Source organism: Schistocerca piceifrons, chromosome 4 (genome assembly GCF_021461385.2).
Source record: "Schistocerca piceifrons isolate TAMUIC-IGC-003096 chromosome 4, iqSchPice1.1, whole genome shotgun sequence".
Classification (NCBI taxonomy): Eukaryota; Metazoa; Arthropoda; class Insecta; order Orthoptera; family Acrididae; genus Schistocerca; species Schistocerca piceifrons.
Window position 1 is genome coordinate 488,428,932 of NC_060141.1, and position 11,693 is coordinate 488,440,624.

The window sequence follows — 11,693 nt, forward strand, 5'->3', positions numbered from 1 at the left end:
GTATTTCGGCCATGTCGTAAGGAATATGGTTACCTTGCAGTTTTGTGCACTTAACGTGATACTGTTCAGAAGATTTCAAAAACTGAATAAATATCTTCTCCGAAGTCTAAACTTTTCTACAGAAGATGAGCTTGACTGTATGATAATGTCCTCTGTTAGGATTTATCCAAGGAAAGATATTCCACATAAATGTCACGAGGTATATGTGACCGATCCGCATTCATTAGTCTCCAGAAAGAGATTACATAACTGGAATAAGCGAAATATGATGATTAAGGTACAGCACGTGCTGGGATGTGATGATGGTATTCCGCTGGCTGACTTGAAGAAAGTGCATGACCTCCTTTCCGATTTGGCTAAAACTGTCAATGCTGCATACAGTGTACAAAACCTTATAGAAGTAACAAGTTCTTTTGTGAACATTGTAATCAATGTTTACTTGGTAGTGGCACATTTTCTACGTGTGGGAGTAATCTGGTCTGGTGAATCATCAGGTGCGATCCTAGTGCGGTATCTACCGTGGGCGCTGATGTCGGTGTGGCGGCTGGTCGGCATCGTGTACAGCAGCGAAGTGGTGGTCCAGGAGGCTAACCACACGGAACAGCTGGTCGGTAAGCTGTCGCTGCTGTCACCACTGGTTGGCCGCGTCCACCACACAGCTCTGGAGAAGTTCGCCCAACAGCTGAGATGCAGTCGACTCAGATACCATGCTGCAGGGTTCTTCCTCATGGACAGGTCACTACTGACAGGTTGTGTATCAGCCATCACGACCTATATCGTTATCCTCGTGCAGTTTGCTGACGTCAATCCTAGCAGCAAGTAACGTATATTAGGTTCAATTCCTTAGTTCCACAACATGATCGACTTTATCAATTAGTACTGTGTGATGCTTTATTTCTTGTAGTAGTGTGTTTTTGTTAAACATTTTTAGACGCAATTTGTTTATTTTGGACTGTTTCCTGAATAAGAACTAATGAACTCACTGTCTTGTGGCCAAAGGCAAAAATAATAACTACTTCTTCTTCAGCATGAACGAGAGAGGAACAGTATTTCATTATCTAAATAAGTGTGTATCAGGTACTGGGCTGCACTCATCATCACAGTGATTACGTATTCGAGAATGACTGCAAGTGGTTGAATGCCTGTTCTTGAAGACGTTGAAATATTGAGGGAATTAATGCGTTTAATCATCCTCTTAACTAATGTTGTCGCGACAGGATTTGTTAATCGGCACTTTTAACGAAAATTATCACTTCAAAACCAAATAATGAATTGTTTCTAACCCTCTACAATGATGGATTTTTGTTAAGAATGCATCACGTTGTACAGCTACGAGTGATATCGTAGACATGGTTTCGCGTGAAGCGCAAGATTTGCGCCGATTCTGTGGAGATGGATTTAGTAGAGAATGCCCAACGCTGTGAAGTCAATTAGTGTTGACTAAATTTATTAATTGTAAGATAATAGTATTGGAGTCCAGCCTTTAAGGAAAAATGTTTCAGGCGTGTCATCTGCAGAAATGCAAATAATGTACTACATTACTTTCGATTTGTTCGAATAAAATATGCTTTTTGGAACACAGTTGATTTCAGTGAGCCTTCCCGATGCCAATGAAACTATGTGATTCGATAGACCTCTTCAGGTCTCAAACATCTATGGTGTATGTCTGTAGACTGAAGTGACGAATGAAAACTGTACAAAGGTCGGGATTCAAAGCTACCCATTGTGGGGCGGCATGTTGATCTTAGGTTCGCCGTCTTTTTACGAGAGCCTGGCAACTATTTTTGTAGTCAGCCAGAAAGCGATGGAGAACATACTGTCCATATTTTCCAGTCTGCACGTCCACATTCTTGTCCAGCCCACTGAAAGAAATGTTTCTATTCTCTATTTGCCTAACGGGATCAGGACTGAAGTTTTGGAAATCTAATTGATACATATATTTAGTAAAGTTCCTCACGCACAACATGAAGTATTTATTATGTTCATACTGACAGTAAATCTCTCTACCCTGAACAGCACAATAAGAAGTTCAGAGGCGACCTATATGGTAAGTTCCTACCAAATTGTCTTTCGCCCTGACTACAGATACTAAAAAAATACTCGAAATAATTGCTCGCCACAAAAGAAGAAAATAATTGTCACCACTTGCCACGCAGATTTGTAAATATCACGGACGGCACACTAACAGTTACTTTTGGGAAATCTGAGCGATCCAGGACGGTGTACAGTCCTCGAGAGTTCACTGTCAATTATTACGGAAAATACGTGTTTTGTCACAGTCTGTCTCTGACGTCATCCGCGGCAGCGCGCTCTCCGGCGTTTGACAGACACGGGTCTTACACAGTGGCTGGGTGCGAAGTGAAGTCTAGTCTTGCTGACGCTGACGCTGAAAAGACGAGCCTATCCTTGGCTCGTGGTGGTGCGGTTCCTGCAAAAGAGAGAAAGATATATTACCACTCTTGTTGATTGGTCCTAGCTGGTATAACCTGAAAAAGAGAAAGACATACTCTGTTTAGGGATTAGTAAAACTTAATCCCTCAGCAGGTCAGGCCAACGCGTGGTTGGCCTGTGATGAGGTTGTTGGCCCAGTCCAAAGATGAGCCGGTTTCGGGAGCGTCCCGTCTTCTCGTAGAAGATGGCGATGGCGCGAAACCTGCCTCGGAGAGGCAGCGTCCCGGTGTCCTCGTGGAGTTGGCGCGTCGAGAAGCGCCTCGGAAGATGCACAGCAGTCTAGAGGGCGCGGTTCTGTATCCGCTGCAGAGTCGCAATGTGACCATCTGCGGCTTTCCCCCACACCACGGCCGCATACTCTAACAGTGGGCGAACCAATGTTAGGTTTTGAGATATTAGATACAGTAAATACGTTTCCTATCTGAATTGATTTCCTTACATTTGTTCTCGTTTGTTCTGTAGCATAAGATGAGTTTGTTCTGCAGCATGAGTTGACATTCGCTATAAGTAAAAAGTCCTAATGAAATGAAACTTTGTCCGTTGGTATCTGAACCCTAATCCGTATTTTTCTCTGAGTTACAACTTTATCGCACAACAACATACAAAATAATCATCAGATTTACCAATTTAAAACGAAATATATGTTTCTTTTTCCTAATCCGCTGACAGTTTCCCTGAAAGCACTGATCTCACCAAGAGTGCTGAGAGACCATATAAGAACAGAACATCAAAAATATTCTCTAAATATCTTCAATTTATGCACAAAACAGTTTTCTGTTTAGCCAAGGCTATGATATTTAAACTTTTAATAAAAAATTCTTCCACGTTTTCATTAAATGTTATGCAGGATCAAAAAGAAAACAAAACTATAGAAAAGCAGGCAAAATGGTTTCATTGATGTGGGTTTCACTAGGTTCATCATTATTATGACTACTAAAACAAAACTCGTTACACTCATTAAACAGCGGCTTTAGGATGAATTAAGAATTTTGTTTCGTTAATTAGACAATGTAAGAAATATGTAACAGCCTGGATTTTTTTCTGTAAATTCTGTTAGGGGCATGAAAAGCTATTGAAAGTTTGTTTGTTTCATGATACTACAAATACTTTACAGCCACAAATTCTCCATTCAAAAAGTACTTGTAAGTGACACACAGATATGGTATAACTAGATGTAATCATGCACTGTCAAATGTGCTAATTACAGAAAAATGATAATTTCAGCAGTGAGGAGATAAATAGGACAAATAAAAGATGCCATCCGTATTACGTCCTTCATTTCGCAATTTAGTCATAAAATTGACGATTAAGGAGTATTTTCTAATGAGGAGTGTGTCTTATATTACCTCATTCAGGAAACATAGTGCCGTGAATTCATTACTAATACGTTTCAAATTTCCTTTACTTTTTTGGAGTATTTTTTCATGTAACACAGTGCTCATGCAAAATGAATTCTGGTGCTGCATCTTAAATCTCCTTCCTTCCTTTAAGTATGATGACAGCACTTCATTATTGTAGTTGAAACACGATCTGAGACATTAAACATGCTGCTCATCACACTTTTCAATCGATACACAGTGTTGACGGAAAGCGCTGCTTTCTTTCCTGTTACAAACAAAATGAATTTTGAAGCGGAATTTGCGTACCCATTCAATAAAGCGGCCTCAAATTAGCCTAGTTCGATGTTCGGTTTATTGTTTTATATTAACAGGAACGTTAAAACACGACAAATAAAGAGTACTGCAACAGCGACTGAGCACCACTGTTGCATGGTGGCAGCAGCCTGCATGGGCCAGGATGGTGTTTGTTGTTGCTGAAATACTGGTTATGCTTTGTGTTTTAATGTCTCTGTCAGCAGCAATCGATAAACATAATACCACACCAGACTGATTTGAGATCGCTCTATCAGCATGTAAATTTCCACTTCAGACATAATTTTGTTTGTAAAAGAAACCAATGCTTTCCGTCAACACTGTGCGGAGCATGAAAGACGTGACGAGTGATATTTCTTCGGGTTGACGCCAGCTACACATTGCAAAAAAGGAAATGGTAAATATCGGCCAAAAGACCAGAGAAAAAGCGCCTGACGACTTTTAGGAGGGATGCCCACGATAAAAATAAGTATATTCTTAAAATTTTTCTTTGAAAATTATTAACATCATGCGATTTATTTGTCAGTTAATCAATGCATTCGCTGTAACTGAGTCTCAAACTGAGCGACAGACCTGCCCAAATGCTGTTTACTAAATAAAATCACTAAGACAGGACAATGGGGTGATGGACGGCCCTGTTTGGAATCGTGGCTCGATGTAGTCACAGGATCGTACATCTCTGCTTTCATGACCATCAGCTGAACTCGCTGCAAGAAATAATTGTAACCTGCGAACATTCAGTCAAACTATCCAAGACTAGTAAGTAATGCGAATTTTTAGAATAAAACAAGTGGCAATAAAATAGAATAATGATGACAATAATAATAAGATAATAATAATGATAAAATGGTTACATTCTTCTGGTTAACAAATGTAGACGGCACTAGAGGATTCGAAATGAATGATGTGGTAACTTAGTCGCTCAGTCAATGCAACTAAATTGTTAAAAAGGCGATGCCACAATAATTCACTTTAAACGTCAAAATCAAGTAACTACAGTATTCAAATGCAGTAAAAGTTAAAAGCCAGATGAAACGTTCCTTTTGTCCATACTCGAAGCTTCGCGGCGTCACGTGTAATCGTAATAGCGCCACAAAATTATTTATATTTTATGCTGTCAGTCCCGCGTACTTTTATCTTTAACATGACACATTGCAACACGTCTCGAACATGTTTTGCTCATCATAAAGTGTTAATATTTACAGATGTTATTTTAGATAAAATGTCTTTGTCTAAATTAACCCTGAACTGTTTTTGTTCCCTGTTCTGCTGTTGGAATGGCTATTGGGGCAGACAGAAATCGAGGTCCAGTTTTGTCTTCTGCGAGCTTGGTGCTGTGCCTCTTGCTGAGAGTTAAACTAAAGCGATTTTGACGTCCCAAAGCTTCATCTGGGTCGTCATCACCCTGGAGATGCTGTTGTCCAACATAATACTATTGCACTGCTGCATTGAACAACAGCTGTGCCAGTGTGCCAACTATGCAGATGAAGCTTTGGAATGTCAAAATCATTGGGGCACCAACTACAACAACGAGAAACAACAGCTCCACGCCAGCTGAAGACAAAATTGGACATCGTTTTCTGGCTACCCTTATAGCCACTCTACCTGCAGAACAGTGAACAAAAGCAGTTCAGATTAGAGATTAGATTAGATTAGTACTTGTCCCATAGATCATGAATACGACACTTCGTAATGATGTGGAACGTGTCAGGTAAATAAAAGGTGTCTATACAAGATATAAAAGGTGTCTACACAAGATATTACATTACACAAAATATTACATGTCACTTAATATTTTTCTTTTTTTAATTTTTTTCTTTTTTGTGGGGGGGTTGGGGAAATTACCCACTTACTATACGCAAAAATTCATCTAATGAGTAGTTGCCATTAAGAAATTCTTTTAATTTCCTTTTAAATGCTATATGGCTATCTGTCCGACTCTTGATGCTATTAGGTAAGTGACCAAAGACTTTCGTGGCAGCATAATGTAGCCCCTTCTGAGCCAAAGTTAGATTTAACCTTGAGTAGTGAAGATCATCCTTTCTCCTAGTGTTGTAGCCATGTACACTGCTATTACTTTTGAATTCGTTCGGATTGTTAATAACAAATTTCGTAAGTGAATATATATATTGTGAGGCTACAGTGAAGATCTCTAGCTCTTTAAATAAGTGTCTGCACGATGATCTTGGATCAGCTCCAGCACTTATTATGATTACACGCTTTTGTGCAATGAACACTCTTTTACTCAATGATGAGTTACCCCAGTTAGTTTAGGCTGTCGGTTTGTCTTTAAGTAACATCTGAATGCACAAATGTCTGATGATGAAGAAAACATGCCTGAAACGCTTTACTTTATGTTAAATAAAATATGAAATAAATAAATATGGATGGTAGCAGAAAAAACCGAATAATTTTTGAATAGTCACGGTTCCTAAACTTGCCAGTGTGGCCATAATTAATGAGAATCCATGTACTCTTGGCGATGTGCGCCACACAAGACTAATGCTCTGCGGATGAAATCAGAAATGTTTTTGGCGAACCTGGATTGACTATTGTATCTCAAAATCTATTCAGATTAAACAAAGGTCGCCAGCCTCACGTAAACCCATGAGAGAGGGCTAAATTTCACAAACCGAAAGTCAATACTTAAAATTCCCATGGCTAACTAACTGTTTTCATGTAATATTCCTAGATCCGACCGGTGGGCAGGGGAATATTCATCGCTAAAAGATCAATAAATCACCTTTAACTGGCTAGTAGCAACTACCGTTGATATTAGCCTTACCAACTATACATGAACGCAGTTCAATGTCAACACGGAAAAGGTCACTCAAGATTTGTCACTTCCAGATTCTCTTAGAATGCAGTGAAATTTACTGAGCAGTAAAACTTTGCTTCAGTGCGTGATTATAATGGTATCAGATTCCTCAAATACCTTTTAAACTTCACTGGCACTCGATAAACAGAGTCCCATTCCATTAGACACAAAATATTCGCTAGCTCATAAATACCTGAAATCTATTACGGCGATGAACATAGTAAAACTTGTGATATCATAAGTAGAATCCCTCACTCTATCTAGAATCAGTTCCAAAATGGAGGTGAAATAAGTTAAAGTTCAATGCTGCACATCATCGAAAGCTTATGATGTGTTAAAGTTACATCCAGCTCTCAGACTCTAAATGACACTTGGCTGAGACTTTTTCTAAATACACGCAAATATTAAAGTATTTTCTCGCAGTCGCTTGCTTCCCAAAGGCTGAAAATACACTGCCTGTTCTCCAATACATCATAGCGCACTCAAAATACTGTGGTCAGTAGATGGCAGGGCATGCGAGGGGAGAGTTGTAGTGGTGGAGGCTGTGGGCAGGCGCTGTAGGAGAAATGCCGAGCGCTGGAGGGGAAGTGCCATCCTAAACTGAAGCCTACAGTTACATTTTTTGTAAATACGAGGGTGAGTCAAATGAAAACTTTAAATTTGTAATAACAAATCAAAATTTCGGGCTGTTATCCTGTAAGTTGGTAAATGTGCTACAAACATCGCACAGAATGGCCTGTAGGTGGCAGCATAGTGCAGATGCACACATACCGTCGCAGTATAATGATGGCCGCCCCACTTGCGACTAGCACCAGGGAAGAACAGAGTTCTGTTATTCGGTTTTTACGTAGTGAAGGTGTGAAAACTACTGAAATTCATCGACGAATGAAGGTTCAGTATGGTGATGCAAGTTTGTCACAGCAGCAAGTCTATGAATGGAGTAGGAAGTTCACAAATGGTGTGACTTCAGTGGAAGATGCTTCTCGTCCAGGTCAGGCACAATGAGTTGTGACTCCACAGAACATTGCAGCAGTTGAAGCTATGGTGAAGGAAAACCGCCGAGTGACACTGAATGACATTGCAGCATGTTTACAGATTAGTCATGGATCAGCACACCACATTGTGCATGGTGTGCTCCCGTTTCACAAAGTATCTCCAAGATGGGTGCCATGGCGGCTGACTCCTGAAATGAGAGAACGATGTGTTGATGCTTGTGAAGAACTTCTTCGGCCCTTTGAACAAGAAGGTGATGGCTTCTTTTGCAAGAATCGTTACTGGGGACTAAACCTGGGTTCACTTCCACCAACCGGAAACGAAGACAGCGAGCAAGGGATGGCGCCATTCCTCATCACCAAAACCAAATAAGTTTCGAACAGAACCATCAGCAGGGAAGGTTATGCTGACTCTCTTTTGGGACGAAAAAGGCGCCATTTTGGAGCATTACATGCCAAGAGGGACCAGTGTCACCAGTGCATCATACGCAGATCTCCTAAAAAATCATTTGCTGTCTGAATCAAATCAAAGCGACGTGGATCGCTGTCAGCAGGTGTAATTTTGTAACATGACAATGCAAGGTCCCCCATTGCCTGTACAACAGTTGTAGCAATCACAGAGCTGAATTTTGAGTATCTTCCTCATCCACCATACTCACCAGACCTTGCCCCAAGTGATTTCCATATGTTTGGATCACTCGAAGACGCAATGGGAGGAAAGAAGTTCCGTTCTGATGAAGAGGTACGCCACGCGGTGCATGAGTGGTTGCGCGGACTACGAAAAGAATTTTTTTCTAAAGGATTTTGTGCACTTTGTAAGCGCTGGAGGACTTGCATTGAGCGTGGGGGAGACTATGCTGAAAAGTGGTACAGCTTTGTACCACTTCTACACAATAAATAATATTTAAAAAAATATTTAAGGTTTTCATTTGACTCACCCTCGTTTTAAGCCGGGCGCTATCACACTCACACTTGCATGGTGACCATTCAAAAAGATCTGTCACCTGTTTTTGATTAGTACCCAAAAAGAATTTCGTCGAAAATGCAGCGAATTATTTTCGTCTGGTTTTTTAAACATTCGTAACTTTCAGAGAAGTGTCACGAATGGGGAATTTGGACAAAACCTACACAGTTCTCTTGTTGCCATATTAAAATTTGCTTCTTTTTGTCAAAGGCCAGCGGAATTAACAGTCTCAAGTCACTAGTATCTGTGCAGACGCAACTGCGAGAGAATTCTAAAACAGTGGTTATTTAAGTTTATGGTCAGCAACTTATGAAAAATCACATCCTCAGTACAAAATAAACGTGTAATGACTGCACTTAAGTTGTTCCAAAACCCAAAGCATTTCTCGTTTCACCAGCTATCGATGGCCCTGAAGAATTACAGCCTGCCATCAACAAAGTCTGTAGTTAGTGAATTAACACGGTAAATAATGATGTTTTGCACAATAACAATATCACAAAACTATCCCCTCTTTGCGTGCCATCATCTGCCAAAATGTCATTTCGATACCTCAAACCGTTTATGAAATTTGAGAAATGTTGCAGCTATTTCACTCTGACTATCGTTGGTGCAGTGCGATCGCTAATGAGTGCGCTACTTCAGATCAGTTTTCTCGAGAATTATTGACAGACAGACATCTCCACCCAAGTCTAAAGAAAAATCCAATACGTTAGCTAAAATTCATATGCAGTAATATATTATGTAATATGCACGAAACGCAGAATCATAGCGCCACCTACTTTTCATTGCAAACATTTTCGAATTTCGCGCAGCGTCTTATTTCAATGTAAATATCACCACAACTATGCCAGTTAACGAAATGATGGGCATATCATAATAAACCTGGCATATAAAGTTGCAAGTAAAGCAAAAATAAAATTTTTTACTAAATAATTTCTGTAAAATCGTTTGAGAAAGTTGCAGGACGTGCGCGTCGATTCTGTCATCGCCCAACGGCTGCAAGGAGGCAGACGCTTGTCGGCTTCCCCTTCTGAACAAACGAATGAACTCGCCCAGCGCTCTGGATGAAAACTGGTCACTACGAATTGACATCCTGTGAGACCTACATTTGAAGGCTGATCCACACCTACTGACCGCCACATGCAAAATGGCCAGCACCGACTGTTCACTCGCGCTTTTAAGCATTTGGTTTCCCCTACAAAATTCACAATATACTTAAAGTATAGAAAATGGACCACCATTCAGAATATACGTAAGCTACATATCTGACATGTATGTTAAAGGAAAGATCTTTCTCGACATTTCCCATCAGATAATACTCATTATTCCATATCTAAATGTGTAACGATAACAAAGTGAGACACGAATTTTGTGCATATTCACTTAAGACGAATAACAAAGGAAAAGTTGCCAAGACATGTAGAACTATGAAGTTGACCTGCTCATTGAATGGGTATTTTTACACTCTATCCAGTGGCGTTATCAATCCTTACATGCAAATCACAACTCTCAAATGACGAGCGTCTTTAATATAGGCTGAATTAACAATTAATTAAATAAACAAAAAATCAAGTAATAATCTAGACATATGTTACTTGATTAAGTAGGAAGATGTGTAAGGAAAGCCATGCTGAATTCATTTACTATATAACTAAGGAGAATACGATGGTATGATAAATTTATATAATTAAAAGATTATAAGATACCTAACAACACAATAAATAATACATGTATCAATGTATGACTTTCAGTCATGATGGCTGGAGTACTAAGCTATCATCCAATATCTTGTTTGTCATGATCGAATGAAGCATTCATCAGTTATTAATTTTTACTGTTTTTTGTAAGATTATTCATTTAATGTACTACCTAAGCCACCCCTGCCTGCGAACCATGGATCCTACTGTCAGTAGCGTGGCTTGCGTGACTCAGTGATACAAATAGCCTTACCGTAGGTGCAACGACAGTGGAGGGGTAACTGTTGAGAGGCCAGATAAATGTGTTGTTCCTGAAGAGGGCGGCAGCTTTTTCAACAGTCGCAGAAGCAACAGTCTGGGTGACTGACTCATCTGGGCTTTCAACATCAACCAAAACGGCCTTTCTGTCCCGGTACTGCGAACGGCTGAAAGCAAGGGGGAAATTACAGCCATATTATTTCCTGAGGGCATGGAGCTCTACTGTATGGTTACGTGATGATGGCGTCCTCTTAGATAAAATATTCTGGAGCTAAAATAGTCCCCAATTTGGATCTCTGGGCGGAGACTATTCAGGAGAATAGGCGTTCTAAGGATAGGAACATGGGATGTAAGATCCCTTAATGGGCAGATAGATCAGAAAATTTAAAAAGGGAAATAGGTAGGATGAAGTTAGATACAGTGGGAATTGTGAAGTTCGGTGGCAGGAGGAATAGGACATCTGGTCAGATGTCCAGGGTGAAACGCAGAAATGGATTTAATAATGAAAAAGAGAACTGGAATTGCGTGTGAGCTATTATGAACAACATAGTGAACGCATTATTGCAGCCAAGATAGACACGAAGCCCACACCTACTACAGTAGCACAACTTTATATGCCGACTAGCTCCGCTGATGATTAAGGGATTGAAAAAATATGAGATGAGACAAAAGAAATTATTCAGCTAGTTAAAGGAGACGAAAATTTAATTGTGATGAGAGGACTGGAATTCGATAGTAGGAAAAGTAACAGAAGGTAAAATAACAGACGATTATGGACTGGAGGAAAAGAATGGAAGAGGAAGCCACCTGGTAGATTTTTGCACAGAGCAAAATTTAATCATCAGCTATACATGGCTCAAG

The 11,693-nt window shown here is 40.0% G+C and overlaps 1 protein-coding gene across 1 annotated transcript; it reads left to right on the plus strand.

Moving 5' to 3' along the window:
• Positions 1-265: 265 nt before the first annotated feature.
• LOC124795936 (putative gustatory receptor 28b) lies at positions 266-823 on the plus strand. Its single transcript, XM_047260017.1, has one exon. The coding sequence runs from the start codon at positions 266-268 to the stop codon at positions 821-823; it is 558 nt and encodes a 185-aa protein (XP_047115973.1).
• The last annotated feature ends 10,870 nt before the right edge of the window (positions 824-11,693 follow it).

Excerpts from the sequence above, each read along its gene's own strand:
- LOC124795936 (XM_047260017.1), top strand. The coding sequence starts at position 266 with ATGATGATTAAGGTACAGCACGTGCTGGGATGTGATGATGGTATTCCG.